Genomic DNA, 26,305 nt, shown 5'->3' with positions numbered 1-26,305 from the left:
CAGCAGGTACATACACACACACACACAACCTCATCTCCATACCCCCAGAGACCGGCATCAGAGCCCTACAGCAGGTAGGAATTAATACACCTTTCCCTCCGTACCCCCATAGACTGGCATCACACTCATCTTTCTTTTGGTGTTTTTACAGAGTCAGTAGAAAGGCCTCTTTAGTGTCGTAAGTTTTCATAACTGTGACCTTAATTGCCTACCGTCTGTAAGCTGTTAGTGTCTTAACGACTGTCCACAGGTGCATGTTCATGAATTCTTTATGGTTCATTGAACAAGCATGGAAAACAGTGTTTAAACTCTTTACAATGTGTGTACCCTGACAGACAGATCTGTGAAGTTATTTGGATGTTTACGTATTATCTTTGAAAGACAGGGTCCTGAAAAGGGATGTTTTTTTTTTTTTTTTTGCTGAGTTTATGTACCGAGTCGCTCTGGATAACAGCTAAAATATGTAAATGTGTTCATGTTTGTGTGTCCCTCTGTGCCCGTGACAGGCCTGTATGGCAGACAGCATCATACTGAACCTGGCAGGCCAGCTCATCATGCTACAGAGAGACCGTTCTGGACCCCAGCTACAGGAGAAGGTTCCGGCCACATTCTCTATCCACCTCCTAGCAGGGTTGGGGTCAATTCCATTTCAATTCAGTCAAGTGTACTTCCTGAGTTGAAATGTAATTGACCCAAAGCCTTCCCCCTAGTATTTGATTATGGATCCCCATTAGTTCCTGCCAGGGCAGCTGCTCCTCTTCCTGGGGTCCAAACACACCAAATTACATATAAAACAGTGAACTCTGTTTGTACTGAATGAGCTAAAGATAAAACAGTACATCATATAACATCTCTACACCACCACAAGACAACATGTTCAATACCACCATACAACAATATCACAATGTGTTATAATTTATCTGACATTAGAATGGAATCATTACACCCAGCAACCGCTCACTTCATTATTGATTCATTCATTGGTATCATACAGGGTACGTTATATATTGTAGTGTGTGTGTGTGAGAGAGGTTGTTATGGTGTTTTAACGTTCTCTCTCCCTCCAGCTACCGTTCTGTCCTCCAGTGGTTCTGGCCCAGTATGTAGAGAATGTGTGGACGACGTGTCGTAGTAACAGGAAGAAGCGCCACCTACTGGAGGCTCTGTGGCTGTCGTGTGGAGAGGCTGGGATGAAGGTATACTGCTATCTGTTTTTACTACTTCTGTTGTGGATTAGTGTGTCTTGTTGTTGTCTGTGAATGGCCAAATAAATTAACTCAACTAGACGTTGTCTTTTGTGACTGTTGCTGGCTGTAATGATTTGACAAACCTGTTTCCTTGTCTTATGTTCTGTTATCTGAAGGTGTGGCTCCCCCTGTTCCCTCGTGATCATCGTAAGCCCCACTCCTTCCTGTCCCGCCGCATCATGCTGCCCTTCCACATCAACATCTACCCCCTGGCTGTGCTGTTTGAAGATGCTCTGGTTCTGGGAGCTTCCAACGAGACTGTGGTCTATGACAGCCTGCAGGTAGAGAGGAGTATTCTATTATTATAGTAGGAGCGTTCCCTGGGGCGCTGGGTGCATCTAATGAGCAGTGATGCCAACTTAGCAATTTTGTTGCTAAATTTAGCTACTTTTAAGACTTCCCCGGCAACTTTTTTTTTCAAACAGCACCTAGCAACAAATTTAGCTACTTTTACAAATGTGTTTGGAACTTTTAGCAACTTTTGAAAAGTGACTCAAACTCTAAAATGCAATTTCCCTCTAAATGACACAAAAACGATTTTCTCTGTCACACACAGTCACAACACATTCCTGTGTCAGGCCAGCAACAATTTCAGCAAATTGCAAACCATTGTTGGCTGATTGCGTCAGCAGTAGTACGGCTTCGACGAGCCAAACCCAATGAATATAGTTGCTCACGAATGTTTGATCTTGAACAGAACTTACAAAATCAATCCACATGTCTCAATCACAATTGTACAGCCAGAAGTACAGAAAAGAGTGTGAGTCTGTACCTGAATTTAAAGGGTGGCTAAAGCCAGTAATTGGGGATGATTGACGGACATACTGTGCGTACTGCAAATCAGATATGCTTGCAACAATGTATGACATCAAAAAACATCATGCTACAGCAAAGCATATAAATCAATCCAAACCGTACAACCCTGTAACACCGTCTACACTACCACAGTGAACAACGGGGCGCACAAGATTTTAAAGGAAGAATGTGCATTTCCCAATTTTCTACTCTTCCGCTGTGTGTGCCATCCGCTGTGTGTGCCATCCGCTGTGTGTGCCATCCGCTGTGTGTGCCATCCGCTGTGTGTGCCATCCGCTGTGTGTGCCATCCGCTGTGTGTGCCATCCGCTGTGTGTGCCATCCGCTGTGTGTGCCATCCGCTGTGTGTGCCATCCGCTGTGTCATTCTTTACAATTGGTAGTCAGTGCAGCATCCAAAGAAACCATCCCTAGGAGTGTTGAGTACTTAATCAGGGAAACCATCCCTAGGAGTGTTGAGTACTTAATCAGGGAAACCATCCCTAGGAGTGTTGAGTACTTAATCAGGGAAACCATCCCTAGGAGTGTTGAGTACTTAATCAGGGAAACCATCCCTAGAAGTGTTGAGTACTTAATCAGGGAAACCATCCCTAGAAGTGTTGAGTACTTAATCAGGGAAACTTACAACTGGTTTTTGATTTCCCCTAAATGGTACGAGGCATATAAAGGAGTGTACATCTGTCCATCACCGTACCTGGGGTACCTTTTCGAGAGCACGGTGTACCAACTCAGTCTTGTGCCAGAGGACAAAAAGGCCATTCGGAGACGGTGCATCAACTACATTTTTGCTTTAAGCAAGGAGCTGCAAGCAAGGCTCCCAGACAACCTTGAAGTCTTGTGAAACATGGCCTTGTTCAGTGTTAAGGAAACCCTAAAGCACTATAAAGGCACCACTGAAATGATTGAAGTTGCTGAGCTACTGGGATACCAGCCCCCAAAACAAAATTATACAATTGTTTCCCCAATGGAGAAACATCCATCTGTTTAGGTGGGACTCAACTGAAAATACAGTCGAGTTTTGGAGTGAAGTGAATAACTACACGGACTCTTCCGGGTCAAATCCATTTGAAGAACTGTGCAAAGCTGCACTCGCTGCCCTCTCCTTGCCACACTCAAATGCGGAGGTTGAACGGCTGTTCAGCCAAATGAGTATGGTCAAGTCAAAGTTAAGAAATAGAATGTCACTGCACGCTCTCAACTCCCTACTCCTGGTGCGGTGTGGACTGAAGCTGGCTGGTGATACCTGTTACCAGCATAAACTACCAGGTGAAGTTCTGCAGCAGTTTGGCACCACAGCAGCATGCAGCTTTAAGGCCACTCCATCCTCTACTGCTGGTTCCAGCTCCGTGACAATGCAGTTGGACAGTGAAGATGAAGAGGATTTCCTTGCCGATCTATGATTCATCATATTAAAGTACGTATACAAGGAGTGGACTTTCTGGAACTGGCAGAGACGCACAGCTGATGGTGGCAGTGTGCACTGCAGTGTGAGCGAGAACACAGTGGCAATATCTGGAGGAAACCATTGAGCAGCTAACCAGCCAAGCAGCACAACAACCTGGAGAGAGCTGGAGAGAGATGCCTAGTGCACATTATTTCAGTTAAGTTGCTTGTTCAATAAGAGTGCATATACCTTGTTATTAGCTTGTACCTATAATTATTGATCAGTTGTTAATTAACTTCCAATACACTGCTTAAAACTAATTGTTCAGAATGTGTAGGTTTACTAGTTAAAAAGAAAATATATAAAATGTAATTGTTCAATGTGCTTAAAAATATCTGATCATATAAGATGTGTTTATTACTTTTACAAATAAAAATATGTGATAATAAACAAACTAATCTAAACTAACAAATGTCAAATCATATTTTTTGCCGAGATGGCCAGTCCAATTTGAGTAACGTTATTGTGTATTCTACGTAATGACGTCATCACGCAATGACATCACAACGTCATTTAGCAACTTTTAGCAACAACTCAACCTGCCTTGAGCAACTTCCCCTGAAAATTAGTTGACAACACTGCTAATGAGACTGTGTTCTATGACGGCCTGCAGGTAGGGAGGACTGAAGTTGTTGTAGCAGCAGCTACAGCAGCAGTAGTCTCCCCCCCACACACAGCATCTGCTCTTTCCTAGCCATTGTTGTGGGCTTGGTGTAGGAGGAGCATAGTGGTCAAGGCATTTGTCAGAGAGATCTGAAACAATTGTTCTAGCTATGTTCCCTTTATTTGAGGGAAAGCGAGACAGTGGGCAGACGAGGTTAAGAGATAAATAATAGTAGTAGCCTGTGAAGGTTAAATTAGTAGAAAATAAGATACAAAAATGTTGTGTTTTTTGTGTATTTTCTACAGGGTCCCAGAGAGGGCCGGGAGTCCCTAGAGGGGTTGTTCCCTTACTGCACAGTGGAGAGGACTTCCCAGATCTACCTCCACCACATCCTGAGGCAACTCCTGGTCCGTAACCTGGGGGAGCAGGCCCTTCTCCTGGCCCAGTCCTGCGCAGCGCTCCCCTACTTCCCCCACGTCATGGAGCTCATGGTCCACGTGGTGCTGGAGGAGGAGGCCACCTCCCGGGAGCCCATCCCTGACCCGCTGCTACCCACCGTGGCCAAGTTCATCACAGAGTTCCCCCTGTTCCTCCAGGTAACAGAGAGGGAGACGTTGATCAAGTGGTTCATAAAAAAAAAAATATATATATATATATTTCACCTTTATTTAACCAGGTAGGCCAGTTGAGAACAAGTTCTCATCTACAACTGCGACCTGGCCAAGATAAAGCAAAACAGTGCGACACAAACAACAACAGAGTGAACATTGAGTAAACAAACGTACAGTCAATAATACAGTAGAAAAGTGTATATACAGTGTGTGTAAATGTAGTAAGATTAGGGAGGTAAGGCAATAAATAGGCCGTAGTGGCAAAATAATTATAATTTAGCAATTAAACACTGGACTGATAGATGTGTAGAAGATTCATGTGCAAGTAGAGATACTGGGGTGCAAAGGAGCAAAAATAAATAATTAATTAACAATATGGGGGTGGGCTATGTAGAGGTGGGCTATGTAGAGATGCAGTGATCTGTGAGCTGCTGAATGTTGTTTCCTAGTCTAGGACATTCAAGGTCATGGTAATTACTGATCTTGTGTACAGTAGTCTGACCTGGGCTCATAGTGTTTTATCAGGATCCCCATTAGCATCCTATCCAGTGGTGGAAGAAGTACCCAATCATACTTTAGTAAAAGTTTAGTAATTGTCATACTTTAGTAAACGTTTAGTAGTTGTCATACTTTAGTAAAAGTTACTCAAGTAAAAGTGGAAGTCACCCAGTAAAATAATACTTGAGGTAAAGTATTTGGTTCTAAATATAACAAAAGTAAAAGTATAAATCATTTCAAATTCCTTATATTAAGCAAAGCAGACGGCACCATTTTCTTGTTTTTAAAAAATGTACAGATAGCCAGGTGCACACACCAACACTCAGACATTACTTACAGATAGCCAGGTGCACACACCAACACTCAGACATTTATAAAAGATATCTTGATAAGTGTGTGAATTGGACCATTTTCCTGTCCTGCTAAGCATTGAAAATGTAATGAATACTTTTGGGTATCAGGGAAAATGTATGGAGTAAAAAGTACGTAATTTTCTTTAGGAATGTAGTGAAGTAAAAGTTGGCCAAAATATAAATAGTCAAGTACAGATACCCTAAAAAACTACTTAAGTAGTACTTTCAAGTATTTTTACTTAAGTACTTTACATCACTGATCCTGTCACTAGTTTTGACCTGGGCTCATAGGGCTTGTAGTATTTTATTAGTATCCCCATTTAGCTACTGGTAAAGCAGCAGCTACTCTGGGCCAATAGAGCTCTGGTTAGAAGTAGTGCACTATATAGTGACTGTGTGTCTAATGTCGCTGCGCCTGTGTGTTTCTGCTCCAGACCATCGTGCACTGCGCCAGGAAGACAGAGTTTGCCCTGTGGAACTACCTGTTTGCTGCCGTGGGCAACCCCAAGGATCTGTTTGAGGAATGTCTGATGGCCCAGGACCTGGACACCGCTGCATCCTATCTCATTATACTGCAGGTTAACATACTCATACTGTCTCATCCTAATTACCAGAGGCAAACATTTATTTAGAAATGTGACTGGTATTGGGGTTACGGTTGGAGTCGAGGTTGGGGACAGGGTTAAGGTTACGGTTAGGGATGGAGCCAGGGTTACGGTTAGGGATGGAGCCAGGGTTAAGGTTAGGGATGGAGCCAGGGTTAAGGTTAGGGATGGAGCCAGGGTTAAGGTTAGGGATGGAGCCAGGGTTAAGGTTAGGGATGGAGCCAGGGTTAAGGTTAGGGATGGAGCCAGGGTTAAGGTTAGGGATGGAGCCAGGGTTAAGGTTAGGGATGGAGCCAGGGTTAAGGTTAGGGATGGAGCCAGGGTTAGGGATGGAGCCAGGGTTAGGGATGGAGCCAGGGTTAAGGTTAGGGATGGAGCCAGGGTTAAGGTTAGGGATGGAGCCAGGGTTAAGGTTAGGGATGGAGCCAGGGTTAAGGTTAGGGATGGAGCCAGGGTTAAGGTTAGGGATGGAGCCAGGGTTAAGGTTAGGGATGGAGCCAGGGTTAAGGTTAGGGATGGAGCCAGGGTTAAGGTTAGGGATGGAGCCAGGGTTAGGGATGGAGCCAGGGTTAGGGATGGAGCCAGGGTTAGGGATGGAGCCAGGGTTAAGGTTAGGGATGGAGCCAGGGTTAAGGTTAGGGATGGAGCCAGGGTTAAGGTTAGGGATGGAGCCAGGGTTAAGGTTGGGGATGGAGCCAGGGTTAAGGTTAGGGATGGAGCCAGGGTTAAGGTTAGGGATGGAGCCAGGGTTAAGTAGTTAAAAGGCTTGTATTGATAATGTGACTGTTGTCCTCAGAACATGGAGGTTCCAGCAGTGAGCAGGCAACACGCTACGCTACTCTTCAACACGGCTCTGGAGCAGGGCAAGTGGGACCTCTGTCGTCACATGATCCGATTCCTCAAGGCCATTGGCTCTGGAGAGATGGAGACCCCACCCCCAACACCAACCACTCAGGTACAGGAAGGAACAAATTCATAATCTCTTTCTGTCTTCTACCTCTCTCTACTCTTCTCTCTCATTCTGTGTTTGTCACACATTCTGACATGTAATGTTAGAGCTAAACCTCTTAATGCTTTGGTGTTATCTATGGGGTAATGGTTGAGATGGTCTAAAAACACTGTATAAATTAAAGACTGCTATTGGGCTACTGCCTCCACCTCTGTATAATTGGATATAGATACCCATAACTGGCTATATGGTGCATTTACATTTGTGCAGAAACCCTGCCGTGTCAGAGGCTTACTGGATGAGTTTCCTCGCTGATAATGATCTGTCTTCTCAACAGGAACCCAGTTCGACGGGAGGTTTTGAGTTCTTCAGGAATCGCAGCATCAGTCTGTCTCAGTCAGCTGACAGCATCGCTGCTGGGAAGTTTAACCTACAGAAGACCTTCAGCATGCCCTCTGGGCCCTCTGCTAAGGGGTACGCCACACACACTTTATTTGACATCTCTCTTTAGTAATCATATGATCCAAAGGCAGCTTTTGTTTTTCAACAAGCTTGTCTATTCTGGGCTCAGTTTTTTTTTACAGTGCAACAGTGAAGTCATGCTCAGCATGGAGTCTGTTTCTGTACTTGTTTTTAAAGTATGCCAGAGTTAGGAACCCTGACTCGCAAACTAGATCAGAACTACTGCTTTCTCAGTCAGGCAGGAGACCACTTCCTGCTGTAGATGAGCAACCCAGAACTCTTTCAAAAAAACATCAATCAGTTTATTCCAGTTCAGAATGAAACTGATTACTTCTATTTTAACAGCAACAGTTCCAACCTAGACTTGTTTTCAACAATCATTTCTACAGTAAGATGTACAGTAGGCCTGATACCTTATTCTGTACTGAACTATCAGTAATGAGCTAGCTTGCTTTGGCTAACGTTAGCTAGCTAGCTATTAGCTGTGTGCAAGGCCAGGGGATTGTTTGAAAGAGAAACTCACATATACTATGAGAGAGAGTACTCCCTTATTGATGCTTATCACCTGCTAAATTACAACGTCTTGCTAGCTGACTGACTTTTCCACTGTCGAAGCACTGTTTCCTGAAACTTTCGGCCCTGTTCTGTTTACCGTCATGCTGTGGATTTTTAGTTGTTTTAATTTGTTCGTTTTGAGACTCATTACTAAGCAAAGCACATTGATGGCGCTCCTCGTTATTTCACAAAGTTTGTATGAATCCAAGCGAGAGAAACAAATTGTTGTATTTGCGTTTCATGACGATTGAGCTCAGTCAGAACTGGTGGCCAGCTTGAGTCCATTTGATGACAGCGGTGAGTGAGAATGATGACGGCTCATCTGCTGCTGAATGCCACTGCTGCAGCAACACGCATCTTCCTCCCACTGGCGCCGCTGTTCCAAACCGGCGCCTCTGTTCCAAACCGGCGCCTCTGTTCCAAACCGGCGCCTCTGTTCCAAACCGGCGCCTCTGTTCCAAACCGGCGCCTCTGTTCCAAACCGGCGCCTCTGTTCCAAACCGGCGCCTCTGTTCCAAACCGGCGCCGCTGTTCCAAACCGGCGCCTCTGTTCCAAACCGGCGCCTCTGTTCCAAACCGGCGCCTCTGTTCCAAACCGGCGCCTCTGTTCCAAACCGGCGCCTCTGTTCCAAACCGGCGCCTCTGTTCCAAACCGGCGCCTCTGTTCCAAACCGGCGCCTCTGTTCCAAACCGGCGCCGCTGTTCCAAACTGGCGCCGCTGTTCCAAACTGGCGCCTCTGTTCCAAACTGGCGCCGCTGTTCCAAACTGGCGCCGCTGTTCCAAACTGGCGCCTCTGTTCCAAACTGGCGCCGCTGTTCCAAACTGGCGCCGCTGTTCCAAACTGGCGCCGCTGTTCCAAACCGGCGCCTCTGTTCCAAACCGGCGCCTCTGTTCCAAACCGGCGCCGCTGTTCCAAACCGGCGCCTCTGTTCCAAACCGGCGCCTCTGTTCCAAACCGGCGCCTCTGTTCCAAACCGGCGCCGCTGTTCCAAACCGGCGCCTCTGTTCCAAACCGGCGCCGCTGTTCCAAACCGGCGCCGCTGTTCCAAACTGGCGCCTCTGTTCCAAACTGGCGCCGCTGTTCCAAACTGGCGCCGCTGTTCCAAACTGGCGCCTCTGTTCCAAACTGGCGCCGCTGTTCCAAACTGGCGCCGCTGTTCCAAACTGGCGCCTCTGTTCCAAACCGGCGCCGCTGTTCCAAACTGGCGCCGCTGTTCCAAACTGGCGCCTCTGTTCCAAACTGGCGCCGCTGTTCCAAACTGGCGCCGCTGTTCCAAACTGGCGCCTCTGTTCCAAACTGGCGCCGCTGTTCCAAACTGGCGCCGCTGTTCCAAACTGGCGCCGCTGTTCCAAACCGGCGCCTCTGTTCCAAACCGGCGCCTCTGTTCCAAACCGGCGCCGCTGTTCCAAACCGGCGCCTCTGTTCCAAACCGGCGCCTCTGTTCCAAACCGGCGCCTCTGTTCCAAACCGGCGCCGCTGTTCCAAACCGGCGCCTCTGTTCCAAACCGGCGCCGCTGTTCCAAACCGGCGCCGCTGTTCCAAACTGGCGCCTCTGTTCCAAACTGGCGCCGCTGTTCCAAACTGGCGCCGCTGTTCCAAACTGGCGCCTCTGTTCCAAACTGGCGCCGCTGTTCCAAACTGGCGCCGCTGTTCCAAACTGGCGCCGCTGTTCCAAACTGGCGCCGCTGTTCCAAACCGGCGCCTCTGTTCCAAACCGGCGCCGCTGTTCCAAACCGGCGCCGCTGTTCCAAACCGGCGCCGCTGTTCCAAACCGGCGCCGCTGTTCCAAACTGGCGCCTCTGTTCCAAACTGGCGCCGCTGTTCCAAACTGGCGCCGCTGTTCCAAACCGGCGCCTCTGTTCCAAACCGGCGCCTCTGTTCCAAACCGGCGCCTCTGTTCCAAACCGGCGCCTCTGTTCCAAACTGGCGCCTCTGTTCCAAACCGGCGCCTCTGTTCCAAACTGGCGCCACTGTTCCAAACCGGCGCCTCTGTTCCAAACCGGCGCCGCTGTTCCAAACCGGCGCCGCTGTTCCAAACTGGCGCCGCTGTTCCAAACCGGCGCCGCTGTTCCAAACCGGCGCCTCTGTTCCAAACTGGCGCCGCTGTTCCAAACTGGCGCCGCTGTTCCAAACTGGCGCCGCTGTTCCAAACTGGCGCCGCTGTTCCAAACCGGCGCCTCTGTTCCAAACCGGCGCCACTGTTCCAAACTGGCGCCGCTGTTCCATGGCGGCGCCGCAGCTAAGCAGAGAGCTCTGTTGCACTTGGCCAAATCAATTCCAGTAATCAATTAAATAATTATAAATATACTCTGACATGTTGTGACCCATACTGTCAGAAAGGCTGATCTAATGTGTACTGAGAGGGATTGTCCTCTTCCCAATCATTTCTGGGCTCAGTACACTGACCCCACGGAGTTGGTCAGTTCCATTTTTTTTGTATTTTTTATTCCTGTCTGCTCATTAAAGTTCAATCACTTCCTGGACTGACTGAAAGTTGGATGGAATTGAGCCCAACTCTGGTAAAGCAGTGTATGTACTATAGGCCTTTCTCCTCATAGCGATAACACATCTCTCCCTCCTCCTCTAGGTCTGAGAGGTGGTCTAAGGACAGTGACTGTGCAGAGAACATGTACATAGACATGATGTTGAGGCGTCATGCCCGCCACCTCCTTGAGCACGTCAGACTAAAAGAGCTGGGTTGTTTCTCTGCCCAGCTGGGCTTCGAGCTGATTGGCTGGCTGTGCCACGAGCGCACGCGGGTGGCGCGGGTTGATGATTTTGTCATGGCGCTGAAGTGTCTCCACAAGGACTTCCTGTGGCCGTTTCCTGTCACCCCAGCCGGCTCCATCAGCTCGCCTTTCAAGAACGGACACCGCAGGACAGGTGTGTGTGTGTGTGTGTGTGTGTGTGTGTGTGTGTGTGTGTGTGTGTGTGTGTGACTGCTGGTGCTGCAGGGGCTCTGTCCGTCTGTGTTTTCAATGTATTTTTGTCCTCAGCGATGACTGTCCCCCTCACCCTCTGACTCATTGGGTGTGTTTGATGCAAACTTCGTGACCGAGTGCATTTTTTTCTCAAGTCGTATTTGTTTAGTTAAGTGTTATTTTTATCATTCAATTAAATCTGACCCTGTTTGTTCCTCCCTCCCTCCCTCTAGTGCTGAGCCAGCATCTACTGAAGTCCCAGTCAGCAGACAGCCTGTTGAACAGTGACATGGACACAGTGCCCCCACAGGCCGCAGCACGCAACAGCAACCACACTTGGCTAGACAGGCTGGGGGCTCTTGGACCTACAGAGCCTACAGAGATGGACACTGCCTTGTCCCACGGGGGGCCACAGACACAGGAGGCCTTCCTCTCTCCACTAACCAACAAAAGTAAGTAGTCTTCATGAGAAGATAGGAACAGCTGAGACTCTCTTTCACTGAGATGTAGTCAGAACTCTCTACCTACCTCTCCCTCTACCAACCTCTCTTTCTCGCTCGATTTCTCCCTCCCTCGCGCTTTACCTCTCTCTACCTCGCTCGCGCTCTACCTCGCTCGCGCTCTACCTCGCTCGCGCTCTACCTCGCTCGCGCTCTACCTCGCTCGCGCTCTACCTCTCTCTCCCTCGCGCTCTACCTCTCTCTCCCTCGCGCTCTACCTCTCTCTCCCTCGCGCTCTACCTCTCTCTCCCTCGCGCTCTACCTCTCTCTCCCTCGCGCTCTACCTCTCTCTCCCTCGCGCTCTCAATTCAAGGGGCTTTATTGGCATGGGAAACATAAGTTTACATTGCCAAAGCAAGTGAAGTAGATAATAAACAAAAGTGAAAAAAAACAAGTTCCAAAAGAATAAAGACATTACAAATGTCATAAATATATACAGTGTTGTAACGATGTGCAAATGGTTAAGGGTACACAAGGGAAAATAAATAAACATAAATATTGGTTTTATTTACAATGGTGTTTGTTCTTCACTGGTTGCCCTTGTGGCAACAGGTCACACATCTTGCTGCTGTGACGTCACACTGGTATATCAAATCAAATCAAATTTTATTTGTCACATACACATGGTCAGCAGATGTTAATGCGAGTGTAGCGAAATGCTTGTGCTTCTAGTTCCGACAATGCAGTAATAACAAGTAATCTAACTAACAATTCCAAAACTACTGTCTTGTACACAGTGTAAGGGGATAAAGAATATGTACATAAGGATATATGAATGAGTGATGGTACAGAGCAGCATAGGCAAGATACAGTAGATGGTATCGAGTACAGTATGTACAAATGAGATGAGTATGTAAACAAAGTGGCATAGTTTAAAGTGGCTAGTGATACATGTATTACATAAGGATACAGTCGATGATATAGAGTACAGTATATACGTATGCATATGAGATGAATAATGTAGGGTAAGTAACATTATATAAGGTAGCATTGTTTAAAGTGGCTAGTGATATATTTACATCATTTCCCATCAATTCCCATTATTAAAGTGGCTGGAGTTGAGTCAGTGTCAGTGTGTTGGCAGCAGCCACTCAATGTTAGTGGTGGCTGTTTAACAGTCTGATGGCCTTGAGATAGAAGCTGTAGATATGGGCGTTTATCAAAATCGGGTTTGTTTTCAAATTCTTTGGATCTGTGTAATCTGAGGGAAATATGTGTCTCTAATATGGTCATACATTTGGCAGGAGGTTAGGAAGTGCAGCTCAGTTTCCACCTCATTTTGTGGGCAGTGTGCACATAGACTGTCTTCTCTTGAGAGTCAGGTCTGCCTACGGCGGCCTTTCTCAATAGCAAGGATATGCTCACTAAGTCTGTACATAGTCAAAACGTTCCTTAATTGTGGGTCAGTCACAGTGGTCAGGTATTCTGCCGCTGTGTACTCTCTGTTTAGGGCCAAATAGCATTCTAGTTTGCGCTGTTTTTTTGTTAATTCTTTCCAATGTGTCAAGTAATTATCTTTTTCTTTTCTCATGATTTGGTTGGGTCTAATTGTGCTGCTGTCCTGGGGCTCTGTAGGGTGTGTTTGTGTTTGTGAACAGAGCCCCAGGACCAGCTTGCTTAGGGGACTCTTCTCCAGGTTCATCTCTCTGTAGGTGATGGCTTTGTTGTGGAAGGTTTGGGAATAGCTTCCTTTTAGCTGGTTATAGAATTTAATGGCTCTTTTCTGGATTTTGATAATTAGTGGGTATCGGCCTAATTCTGCTCTGCATGCATCATTTGGTGTTCTACGTTGTACACTGAGGATATTTTTTCAGAATTCTGCATCTCTCTCTCTCTCTCTCTGTATCTCTGTCTCTCTCTCTCTGTCTGTGTATCTCTCTCTCTCTCGTTCGTTCGTTTTGACTGTGTTGTAATTAGTTTTATTCTAATTGATTGGATGTTCTGGTCCAGGCTTCAGTGTGTTAGTAGAACAGGTTTGTGAACTCAGACCCTGGACCAGCTGGATGAGGGGACACTTTTCTTTGCTTAGCTCTTGGAATTGCAGGGCTTGGTAATGATATGAGAGGGGGTCACTGTATTTTAGATGTTTCCAAAACTTAATTGCTCTTTTTTTTAGTTATTATTAGTGGACATTGGCCTAATTCTGCCCTGCATGCATTGTTTGTAGTTTTCCTCTGGACATGTAAGAGAATCTTACAGAAGTCTGCATGCAGGGTTTCAATGGGGTGTTTGTCCCATTTGGTGAAATCTTGTTTTGCAAGTGGACCCCACACCTCGCTGCCATGAAGTGCAATTGCTTCAATGACTCATTCAATTTGTTTTAGCCAAATTTTAATCGGTATTTGAATTTGTTTAATGGCGTAGAATGCCCTGCGTGCTTTCTCGCTCAGTTCATTCACTGCCTCATTAAGGTGTCCAGTTGAGCTTATGTTTAAACCTATGTTATTGTAGTGGTGTGCAGTACTCAATTTATTTTGTACCAATTGACAACTTTGGTCTAATTCCCTGAGATCTGGATCTTCTCTGGAAAATCATTGTTTTAGTATTTTTGGGGTTTACTGCCAGGGCCCAGGTCTGGCAGTACTGCTCCAGCAGGTCCAGGCTCTGCTGTAGGCCATGTGCTGTGGGTGACAGCAGGCATAGGTCATCTGCGAAGAGCAGGCATTTATCCTCTAAATTGTGGAGACTAACACCAGGGGCTGAGGATTTTTCTAGAATAGTGGCCAATTTGTTGATGTAAATATTGAAGACTGCAGGGCTCAGATTGCAACCCTGGCGAAGGCCCCGCCTTTGGTTTAAGAATTCTGTTGTTTTCTTCCCAATTTGAATGCTGCACGTATTGCCAGTATACATTTATTTAATTATGTCATGTTTTACCCCCTACAACACTTTCAGTAACTTTGTAGAACAGTCCTGTATGCCAAATAGAATCAAATGCTTTTTGGAAGTCGATAAAGCAAGTGTATATTTTGGTATTATTTTGGTGGACATGTTTATCTATCAGGGTGTGTAGGGTGTAAATATGATCAGTTGGGCGATGTTTTGGTATAAATCCAATTCGACTTTTACTCAAGACATTGTGCTTATTAAGGAAGTTTAGAACTCTTACATTTATAATACTACAGAAAATCTTCCCCAGGTTACTGTTAATACAAATGCCTCTAATTATTAGGGTCAACTTTGTCTCTGTTCTTAAAGATTGGGGTTATGTCCAATCCAGTCCAGATGTTAGGGAAACAACCTACACTCAGGATCAAATTAAACAGTTTTAATACAGCCAATGCAAATGTAACACTAGTGAGTTTGAGCATCTCATTTAGGATGCCATCAGGTCTGCAAGCTTTTTTATATTTGAGGGCCTGAAGTTTCTTATAGAGCTCCTGGTCAGTAATAGTTTAGTGTCTTATAGAGCTCCTGGTCAGTAATAGTTTAGTTTCTTATAGAGCTCCTGGTCAGTAATAGTTTAGTTTCTTATAGAGCTCCTGGTCAGTAATAGTTTAGTGTCTTATAGAGCTCCTGGTCAGTAATAGTTTAGTGTCTTATAGAGCTCCTGGTCAGTAATAGTTTAGTTTCTTATAGAGCTCCTGGTCAGTAATAGTTTAGTGTCTTATAGAGCTCCTGGTCAGTAATAGTTTAGTTTCTTATAGAGCTCCTGGTCAGTAATAGTTTAGTGTCTTATAGAGCTCCTGGTCAGTAATAGTTTAGTTTATTATAGAGCTCCTGGTCAGTAATAGTTTAGTTTCTTATAGAGCTCCTGGTCAGTAATAGTTTAGTGTCTTATAGAGCTCCTGGTCAGTAATTGGGGAGTCCAGTTGATTTTGATTGTCCTTTATAGCTTTTTCTAATCCATTCAACTTCTCATGAATTTGGCGTTGTTCTGCGTTTGTGTCAATTTGAACGGTGTTGTGGAGTGTCCATATCTCTCTCGCTTTCTACCCTTCCTCATCAACTATCTCCCTTCCTCATTCTCCCTCCCATCTTTCTCTCCCTAGCGGAGGAGTGCAGTATCGGTTCTGCCACAGACCTGACAGAGACCAGCAGTATGGTGGATGGAGACTGGACCATGGTGGATGAGAACTTCTCTGCTCTCAGTCTGACCCACTCTGAGCTGGAACACATCTCCATGGAGCTGGCTAACAAGGGACCACACAAGTCCCAGGTCCAGCTACGGTAAGCCTGTCCTGCCACTCAGACAGGATTTCTACTTCTATTTGACAGCCCAATCAGAGCGACAGAGAGGGTTTACCTTAAGGAATAATTTCCCCTTGGTAAGGGAATAATTCAATAGTTTTATGGTAGCTTGAAGGCATGTAAAGCAGAAAGTTTCCAGTTACCACGGAGATGACCTGAACATCTCTTATCAAAGGGAGAGTTTTTATTCTGGGAGATCACATAATAGAACTTATACATTCAAGACTGTAGAAACAATTTGATTCAGAAGATAAAACACCTTTTTTGTTTTCTCAACTTGTTTCTATTACTTTCTAGCACATCCAGCTAACTGACAGAGTTAGCCAACTAGCTACAGTAGCTTTGTAGCCATGGATTGTGCACCTTCCATTAGCTACGTAGCTAGCTGGTGGATGTTTCCCCTTTGAAACCAGGACAGAGGAAAGCAACATTCACCTCCACAAATACTATTTATATTGATATCCATACTGAAAGAAAGGGTGATACCTCTATCCATACTGAATGAAAGGGGATACCTCTATCCATACTGAATGAAAGGGAGATACCTCTATCCATACTGAATGGCGTTTCGCTACACTCGCATTAACATCTGCTAACCATGTGTATGTGACAAATAAAATTTGATTTGATTTGAATGAAAGGGAGATACCTCTATCCATACTGAATGAAAGGGGGATACCGCTATCCATACTGAATGAAAGGGGGATACCTCTATCCATACTGAATGAAAGGGGATACCTCTATCCATACTGAATGAAAGGGGATACCTCTATCCATACTGAATGAAAGGGAGATACCTCTATCCATACTGAATGAAAGGGATACCTCTATCCATACTGAATGAAAGGGGATACCTCTATCCATACTGAATGAAAGGGAGATACCTCTATCCATACTGAATGAAAGGGGATACCTCTATCCATACTGAATGAAAGGGGATACCTCTATCCATACTGAATGAAAGGGAGATACCTCTATCCATACTGAATGAAAGGGGATACCTCTATCCATACTGAATGAAAGGGGATACCTCTATCCATACTGAATGAAAGGGAGATACCTCTATCCATACTGAATGAAAGGGGATACCTCTATCCATACTGAATGAAAGGGGATACCTCTATCCATACTGAATGAAAGGGAGATACCTCTATCCATACTGAATGAAAGGGGATACCTCTATCCATACTGAATGAAAGGGAGATACCTCTATCCATACTGAATGAAAGGGGATACCTCTATCCATACTGAATGAAAGGGAGATACCTCTATCCATACTGAATGAAAGGGAGATACCTCTATCCATACTGAATGAAAGGGGATACCTCTATCCATACTGAATGAAAGGGAGATACCTCTATCCATACTGAATGAAAGGGGATACCTCTATCCATACTGAATGAAAGGGGATACCTCTATCCATACTGAATGAAAGGGAGATACAGTGCCTTGCGAAAGTATTCGGCCCCCTTGAACTTTGCGACCTTTTGCCACATTTCAGGCTTCAAACATAAAGATATAAAACTGTATTTTTTTGTGAAGAATCAACAACAAGTGGGACACAATCATGAAGTGGAACGACATTTATTGGATATTTCAAACTTTTTTAACAAATCAAAAACTGAAAAATTGGGCGTGCAAAATTATTCAGCCCCCTTAAGTTAATACTTTGTAGCGCCACCTTTTGCTGCGATTACAGCTGTAAGTCGCTTGGGGTATGTCTCTATCAGTTTTGCACATTGAGAGACTGACATTTTTTCCCATTCCTCCTTGCAAAACAGCTCGAGCTCAGTGATGTTGGATGGAGAGCATTTGTGAACAACAGTTTTCAGTTCTTTCCACTGATTCTCGATTAGATTCAGGTCTGGACTTTGACTTGGCCATTCTAACACCTGGATATGTTTATTTTTGAACCATTCCATTGTAGATTTTGCTTTATGTTTTGGATCATTGTCTTGTTGGAAGACAAATCTCCATCCCAGTCTCAGGTCTTTTGCAGACTCCATCAGGTTTTCTTCCAGAATGGTCCTGTATTTGGCTCCATCCATCTTCCCATCAATTTTAACCATCTTCCCTGTCCCTGCTGAAGAAAAGCAGGCCCAAACCATGATGCTGCCACCACCATGTTTGACAGTGGGGATGGTGTGTTCAGCTGTGTTGCTTTTACGCCAAACATAACGTTTTGCATTGTTGCCAAAAAGTTCAATTTTGGTTTCATCTGACCAGAGCACCTTCTTCCACATGTTTGGTGTGTCTCCCAGGTGGCTTGTGGCAAACTTTAAACAACACTTTTTATGGATATCTTTAAGAAATGGCTTTCTTCTTGCCACTCTTCCATAAAGGCCAGATTTGTGCAATATACGACTGATTGTTGTCCTATGGACAGAGTCTCCCACCTCAGCTGTAGATCTCTGCAGTTCATCCAGAGTGATCATGGGCCTCTTGGCTGCATCTCTGATCAGTCTTCTCCTTGTATGAGCTGAAAGTTTAGAGGGACGGCCAGGTCTTGGGAGATTTGCAGTGGTCTGATACTCCTTCCATTTCAATATTATCGCTTGCACAGTGCTCCTTGGGATGTTTAAAGCTTGGGAAATCTTTTTGTATCCAAATCCGGCTTTAAACTTCTTCACAACAGTATCTCGGACCTGCCTGGTGTGTTCCTTGTTCTTCATGATGCTCTCTGCGCTTTTAACGGACCTCTGAGACTATCACAGTGCAGGTGCATTTATACGGAGACTTGATTACACACAGGTGGATTGTATTTATCTTCATTAGTCATTTAGGTCAACATTGGATCATTCAGAGATCCTCACTGAACTTCTGGAGAGAGTTTGCTGCACTGAAAGTAAAGGGGCTGAATAATTTTGCACGCCCAATTTTTCAGTTTTTGATTTGTTAAAAAAGTTTGAAATATCCAATAAATGTCGTTCCACTTCATGATTGTGTCCCACTTGTTGTTGATTCTTCACAAAAAAATACAGTTTTATATCTTTATGTTTGAAGCCTGAAATGTGGCAAAAGGTCGCAAAGTTCAAGGGGGCCGAATACTTTCGCAAGGCACTGTACCTCTATCCATACTGAATGAAAGGGGATACCTCTATCCATACTGAATGAAAGGGAGATACCTCTATCCATACTGAATGAAAGGGGATACCTCTATCCATACTGAATGACGCACTTAAAACCTCTCTGGGATATGTGGGACGGTAGCGTCCCACTTGGCCAAAAGCCAGAGAAAATGCAGAGCGCCAAATTAAAATAAAAATCAGACTTTCATGAAACAAAAGAGAGAAAACATATTTCAACCCTGCAGGCGCGACACAAAACGCAGAAATAAAAATATAAATCATGCCTTTGACGAGCTTCTTCTGTTGGCACTCCAATATGTCCCATAAACATCACAAATGGTCCTTTCGTTCGATTAATTCCGTCGTTATATCTCCAAAATGTCAATTTATTTGGCGAGTTTGATCCAGAAAAACACCGGTTCCAACTTGCGCAACGTGACTACAAAATATCTCAAAAGTTACCTGTAAACTTTGCCAAAACATTTCAAACTACTTTTGTAGTACAACTTTAGGTATTTAAAAAAAGTAAATAATCGATACAATTGAAGACGGGATGATCTGTGTTCAATACATGAAGAAAACAAACTGAAGCATGCTTTCTGGTCATGCGCCTCTATCAAACAGTACACATGAAGTGACCCTCGTTCAAGATGGCCGTACTTCTTCATTACACAAAGGAATAGCCTCAACCAATTTCTAAAGACTGGTGACATCCAGTGGAAGCGATAGGAACTGCAAGCAAGTTCCTTAGAAATCTGGATTCCCAATGAAAACACATTGAAAAGATTTACCTAAAAAAAAAAACGGAAAGGTTTGTCCTCGGGGTTTCGCCTGCTACATAAGTTCTGTTATACTCACAGACATGATTCAAACAGTTTTAGAAACTTCAGAGTGTTTTCTATCCAAATCTACTAATAATATGCATTTCTTATCTTCTGGGGATGAGTAGCAGGCAGTTGAATTTCAAAATTCCAAATGAGAATTAGAGAAGTTTTAAGGGACCTCAGGGGCACCCTTAACTTTTTCATTTAATTTAAGGGAGAAATTTGCCTTAAAATGTTTTGTGCAACTTATTTCAAAGTTAAGAACATTTTAAGGGAAAATGAGGGGAACATTTACTTAAGATGTTTTATGCAAACGGGCCCTGTACTTTAATATTTATGTTTCACAACTTTATCTTCACTACATTCCTAAAGACAATGATGTACTTTTTTTACTCCATATATTTTCCCTGATACCCAAAACTACCCATTATGTTTTGAATGCGTGAATGATCAAATTCACACACTTATCAAGAGAACATCCCTGGTCATCCCTACTGCTTCTGAATCTGGTGCTCACTAAACACAAATGCTTCGTTTGTAAATGTGTTGACGTGTGCCCCTGGCTATCTGTAAATTAAATTTGTTTTAAAAAATGGTGCCGTCTGGTTTGCTTAATTTAAGGAATTTGAACTGATTTAAACTTTTTACTTTTGATACTTAAATATATTTTATCAATTACAATTACTGTTGATACTTAAGTTTAAAACTAAATACTTTCACACTTCTCCTCAAGCAGTATTTTACTGGGTGATTTTTTTTTACTTGAGTCATTTTTCTATGAAAGGTATCTTTACTTTTACTCAAGTATGACAATCGAGTACTTTTTTCTACTACTGCTACTAATACTCCTCCACCCCACTTCCCAACCCAACCTAGACGTATGGCTGCGGTGACATATTTGTTTGTGTCTGTGTGTTGGTTTCATATGTAGGTTTGCGTATATATCTTGTGTGATTTTGTCAGCCTTAGCTTGTGTATCCTTAAGTATGTTTCCCTGGACTCAGATGAACTAAATGGAGAATCTCCATTGACCATATGCTTCTTAGTGTTGGGATAAGCTTACTCTGTGTCTGGGAAACCAGTCCCTTATAGACCATGCCTTTTTTATAGCTGATCTCTCTCTGTCCTCAGGTACCTCCTGCATGTGTTCATGGAGGCTGGCTGTCTGGAGTGGTGTGTTGTGATTGGTCTGATCCTGAGAGAGGCCACAGTCATTAAGCAGGTGGTCAACTTCCTGGACAGCCCCGAGGTTCCTCATGAGACCGTCCAGAGTGTCCGCTCCGGCCTGCTAGGGGTCGAAGCATGGGCCTCCACTGACTGGTCAGTGTCTCTGTTAGTCTTTGTCGCTCTCTGTCGCTCGCTCGGTCTGTCACTCGCTCTGTCTGTCTGTCGCTCACGTACATAGGCCCATAATTGCGAAAGGGTTTTCCAATGATCAATCAGCCTTTTAAAATGATAAACTTGGATTAGCAAACACAACGTGCCATTGGAACACAGGAGTGATGGTTGCTGATAATGGGCCTCTGTACGCCTATGTAGATATTCCATTAAAAATCTACCTTTCACAGCTACAATAGTAATTTACAACATTAACAATGTCTACACTGTTTTTCTGATCAATTTGATGTTATTTTAATGGACAAAAAATTAGCTTTTCTTTCAAAAACAAGGACATAGTGTATATGTTTACAAAAAATATATTTTGGGGGGGATTGGAAATGATGCAGACAATTACATTGATGGAAGCCACAATATATCTGCATTATTAAAACTGATTTGTATTCATCCAGAACACTAGTGGAACTGTAGTGTAAAGGATGTTACATATTCTATAGCAGCTGTAGCAAGGGCACAGTGAAGTTCATGAATGTTGTGAGCTTGATACTGACTCCCCCTTCTCTCCACTCCCTGTAGCCTGGGCTATAAGCCCTTCCTGAACCTGATCCGGCCCCAGCTACAGAAGCTCATAGAGACTTCTGTAGAGCAGATCCAGCCTGAAGCCTTCCTGCCAGGGGCTTCCAACTCGAAGCTGGCTGAGCCCCAGCCCGGAGGCCCGAGTGCGGAAGACAGTAGGGGGCCTGCTCTCCTGGGTCTGGCCCTTCCTTTGGAGCCCCCTCGGGGGTTAGGGACAGAGGACGGCGGAGTTCCAGAGGAGCAGGAGGAACAGGCGGTGGACGAGGGGGTGTACGACTGCACTCTGTCCTGACATGCCCAGTCCTGACCTGAGTCATGTTCATTAGGCACCAAACGGAAGAAAGTGGACTGAAACAGGGAGGGACTGACTATATTGACTTAAACTTTTTGCTACGGTAAGCCCTGATGAATACAGCCCTTTTCTGACCTCTGACCTTGCTGGGCGGGCGTGATGGGACACGGGATGAGGAAGAGAGACACTGGAAGTCTCAGACTAAACTCTGTGTGTCTGGAACCAGTTTGTTGACTCACGTGGACTCTGATATTGTCCATTGTGTGTGAGACTGTGTGTGTCATGGTATTGTGTGTATTACTACACTGTGTGTGTAACATTTGGAAGCCTCAAACGCAAGAGGACATTCTCTCCAGTCCGGATACTCGTTCATCCCGGTGGTGGAGCAGGGTCAGTGAGTGAGTGAGTGAGTGGGCTCTTGTGTTTTAAGAGTGTCAGTATTGTCCAGTTGAGTCATTGCAGACATCGTTAGTCAGGACACAGCCGATTCATAACAAACAAAAAATCTTACCTAAAATATAGATATGATCAATGACGTGCTTCTAACCTCCTATTTATTTTGCTCCAAGTAAACTTTTTTTTTTAAAGAAATTTGCTCACAGACAAGAATTTACCAGACTGAGTTTGGGCTAGTCAGGCTTTATTCTGGGACTAAAGCAGGCAGTTTGTGTTGCAAGTTAGCATTTTACCAAAATATGCTTTTCAGATCAGAGAAATGCTGTCTGGGCTATAGTGTCTAGATAAAAATGTTAGATCGCCGTGACGACGTGCTGGGCAAAAAGCATCCGGGTTATTGTCTGTCAGACCTGTCACATATTAAGCTTAATTGGCTCATTCCACATTACAGAAAGTTTAACCTATAACTGTATATTTTTGTCACAGTTTGTGCAACTGAGTTCAGATATAACTTTTTGCAAGGAATCGCCCCTGAAATGTGCTGGACAAGTTCTGAGATGCACTGAATGAAAAGTGTGTGTTACCTCCGACTGTACCGTGGATTTAAAGACATTTACTGATGCCTTGGTCAATTATGTGATATTATTCTACAACATTACTTCATGAGACGATGTCAGTCCCCTCTCTAAGATATTAAAGACTAGTGTGAGAATTCTGTTGGAGGAGAGAGAAGACGTGTGTGTGATGAACTGGATTGGAGGTGAATGATATTGACGAGGGCCTGACCAGGCCTCAACCAAACCATGACTGACCCCTGAAGGGAGAATCTACCATTCTCTGAGGACAAACCAAATTATTATGGCCATCCTGACCTGCGTCTTTACACACATGCTTTAGGATTGGCTCTAGAATTGAAGCATTACTGTTCAGTTGGCTTCCGTCATGCTGGAGGATCCAAACTGAGACAAACTATATTCATAATTCACTTTGTGTTGATGTCATGCCAGAGAATTTTTATTTGCCCCATTTTTAAATAGAGAAAACACCAACTGATGCACACTTTGGTGTTAATTCAATGTCACATTTCAGTATCGTTTTCTTAAGGTAGGATTGTGTTGGTCTCTACTTAGCAATGGCTGTGGAGTTGAATAGGTCCTATACTATTTAATGTATTCTGACATTGTTTCTATAAGAATTTAAGTCTGTAAGGGCTTGGTTGTTATCACCATGGTAACATGGCAGTAACATACCAAAATCTCGATCATGTAAAACTGAAAATATCTCCAACACTGACGCTGCTTTCAGAAGCAGCTCCTGTGTGTATGATGTGGAACAGTAAAGACTAAGTACAGTATCCTCACATGGAATCTTTTATGATCGTCAGTATTATTATTTATTGGTTGTGGTGTTATTGCTAATGGGAAAATGTTAGCCTTCATTATTCATTCAAATTGTTTTATTTCGGCTATATCAAAGCAACTAAAACAGAACTATTTGCTTTTGCCTCAACTTGTACTGTAGTCTGTTCTCAGGCCCAGCGCCCAGGTCAATATCCTGTCACCTGACCAGCATAGAGCTCTCTCTCAGGCCCAGGTCAATATCCTGTCACCTGACCAGCATAGAGCTCTCTCTCAGGCCCAGGTCAATATCCTGTCACCTGACCAGCATAGAGCTCTCTCAGGCCCAGGTCAATATCCCGCCACCTGACCAGCATAGAGCTCTCTCAGGCCCAGGTCAATATCCTGTCACCTGACCAGCATAGAGCTCTCTCAGGCCCAGGTCAATATCCTGTCACCTGACCAGCATAGAGCTCTCTCAGGCCCAGGTCAATATCCCGCCAGGTCAATATCCTGTCACCTGACCAGCACAGAGCTCTCAGGCCCAGGTCAATATCCTGTCACCTGACCAGCATAGAGCTCTCTCAGGCCCAGGTCAATATCCTGTCACCTGACCAGCACAGAGCTCTCAGGCCCAGGTCAATATCCCGCCACCTGACCAGCACAGAGCTCTCAGGCCCAGGTCAATATCCTGTCACCTGACCAGCATAGAGCTCTCAGGCCCAGGTCAATATCCTGTCACCTGACCAGCACAGAGCTCTCAGGCCCAGCGCCCAGGTCAATATCCTGTCACCTGACCAGCATAGAGCTCTCTCAGGCCCAGGTCAATATCCCGCCTCCTGACCAGCATAGAGCTCTCAACCTTCAAACGGGAATCAATGGTGAAACAGCCACATCCATTTGTGATTTTACAACAACGGTTACTATTTTTTCCCCCTCTGACATCATTGGACACGTGACAGAAGAGCTTAATATGTACTGCCTTGTTTTCACCATGCTGCACGACGCTCCTCAGCAACAACGGTGGTGGGGCGGCCAGTGGCGCCACCCTACTGCAGATGCCATCTTTAACAGCCGGCAAAACTCTGGCTCATATCCACAAAGCAACTGAGTACGAACGCTGATCTAGGAACAGGGCCCCATGTATTCATTGAGCTCTAAATGGAAATACTGGTCCTGGATCAGCTGTTTCTCCAGACAATTGTTAGTGCTCTGTGAACACAGCGGTTTTCTTTACTGTGTGTATTCTATATCAGCTAGGTTCAGTACATTAATGGTCTCCACTTACCTACAGTACATCACTGTTAAACTGTGCATGGTCTCCACTTACCTACAGTACATCACTGTTAAACTGTGCAATTCTGAAACGTTGCTTTGTTTCAGCCTTTAATTTTTTTTGTATTTACATTCAGTTCCACATGTTTTACTGTCACTCATACCAACCAAAACGTTTGTACTTTAAATATTATTTTGCTGCAGCTCACTGTGCTTGTAGTGTGTATTTTTAAACATTTTGCTGCAGCTCACTGTGCTTGTAGTGTGTATTTTTAAACATTTTGCTGCAGCTCACTGTGCTTGTAGTGTGTATTTTTAAACATTTTGCTGCAGCTCACTGTGCTTGTTGTGTGTATTTTTAAACATTTTGCTGCAGCTCACTGTGCTTGTAGTGTGTATTTTTAAACATTTTGCCTCAGCTCACTGTGCTTGTAGTGTGTATTTTTAAACATTTTGCTGCAGCTCACTGTGCTTGTAGTGTGTATTTTTAAACATTTTGCCTCAGCTCACTGTGCTTGTAGTGTGTATTTTTAAACATTTTGCTGCAGCTCACTGCTTGTAGTTTGTATTTGCCTCTATTCTGATTGTATTGTTCTGCAGCGTTGTTTTTACGAGAACCTCTTTGGCCGTGACTGTACACTAGCCTGAGTCCCAGACTGGTTCGTGTCGTCCTACTGTACCAACTCCATTTCTGTCATTGTCATGTTGGCAACACGGCACAAACAGAACTGGGACGCCAGTTAACTACACAGCATCGATGTGCTTCTATACCATCTGTCCTCTGCTGCCAGTACAGTAGATGCAGTAGCTTACTGTCTGCTCTCAAGCCCACAACAAACCCCAGCTGTGAAGTTTACCTAACGTAATAAGGTTGTTGGCTAACCAAAGACATGTTCTGAGGCCTTGGGTCAACGTGACTTGAGTGCTTGTATATGCAGAGGTAAAATGAACCCCTCTGATGAAAGAACCATTGCTGCTTTAAACACATTTTTCAGTTAGTACTTAAGACAGTTTATCGATATTCTGATTATACACATTTCATGTTTCCATCTGAGGACTAGAAGTCTATTGTTTCGTGTGTCTGTCTCTGCTGTTGGGGAAAAGCATGATGACAGCGGTACTCTTTTCATACAAAATCTGCATGAAGGACGTCTTTTGTTTTCCTTCATATTGTAAAGAATAGCATATCTGGACGCAGTAACATTCCCTGGGTCACGATAGGTGGACATTGTTTTCCTTCATATTGTAAAGAATAGCATATCTGGACGCAGTAACATTCCCTGGGTCACGATAGGTGGACATCTTCAATGCAGTGTACAGTATTAGATACTGTTTCTTGTACAATTTGCCTTTTCTACTCATTTTGGTTTTCTAATTTTTCCTGTACATAAACAATAAATTATTTTTTAAAACCAAGGCCATTTTATTTGTATTTCCTGCATC

The 26,305-nt window shown here is 44.4% G+C and overlaps 1 protein-coding gene across 16 annotated transcripts in view; it reads left to right on the top strand.

The window, feature by feature from the left end:
* The window catches only part of LOC110536968 (guanine nucleotide exchange factor subunit RIC1), a 90,699-nt gene extending 64,421 nt beyond the window's left edge, over positions 1-26,278 (top strand). For 5 of the 16 annotated variants that reach the window (XM_036936923.1, XM_036936925.1, XM_036936922.1 and 2 more), the window contains exons 15-27: positions 1-6; positions 507-596; positions 1,068-1,196; positions 1,364-1,528; positions 4,415-4,705; positions 6,006-6,149; positions 6,973-7,131; positions 7,463-7,599; positions 10,732-11,027; positions 11,299-11,517; positions 15,558-15,735; positions 20,780-20,968; positions 21,563-26,278. The exon at positions 1-6 is cut by the window's left edge and continues 133 nt beyond it. In XM_036936923.1, the coding sequence (XP_036792818.1) occupies positions 1-6; positions 507-596; positions 1,068-1,196; positions 1,364-1,528; positions 4,415-4,705; positions 6,006-6,149; positions 6,973-7,131; positions 7,463-7,599; positions 10,732-11,027; positions 11,299-11,517; positions 15,558-15,735; positions 20,780-20,968; positions 21,563-21,854 (2,295 nt within the window). In that variant the 3' untranslated portion in view covers positions 21,855-26,278. The remainder of the gene's footprint in view (positions 7-506; positions 597-1,067; positions 1,197-1,363; positions 1,529-4,414; positions 4,706-6,005; positions 6,150-6,972; positions 7,132-7,462; positions 7,600-10,731; positions 11,028-11,298; positions 11,518-15,557; positions 15,736-20,779; positions 20,969-21,562) is intronic. The other 11 variants (XR_005034862.1, XR_005034861.1, XR_005034871.1 and 8 more) reach the window with 11 other exon arrangements.
* Positions 26,279-26,305: the final 27 nt, after the last annotated feature.

This window comes from Oncorhynchus mykiss, chromosome 12, assembly GCF_013265735.2.
Source record: "Oncorhynchus mykiss isolate Arlee chromosome 12, USDA_OmykA_1.1, whole genome shotgun sequence".
NCBI lineage: Eukaryota > Metazoa > Chordata > Actinopteri > Salmoniformes > Salmonidae > Oncorhynchus > Oncorhynchus mykiss.
The sequence above is the reverse complement of the archived record's forward strand: the minus strand, read 5'-3'. Positions and strand labels throughout refer to the sequence as shown.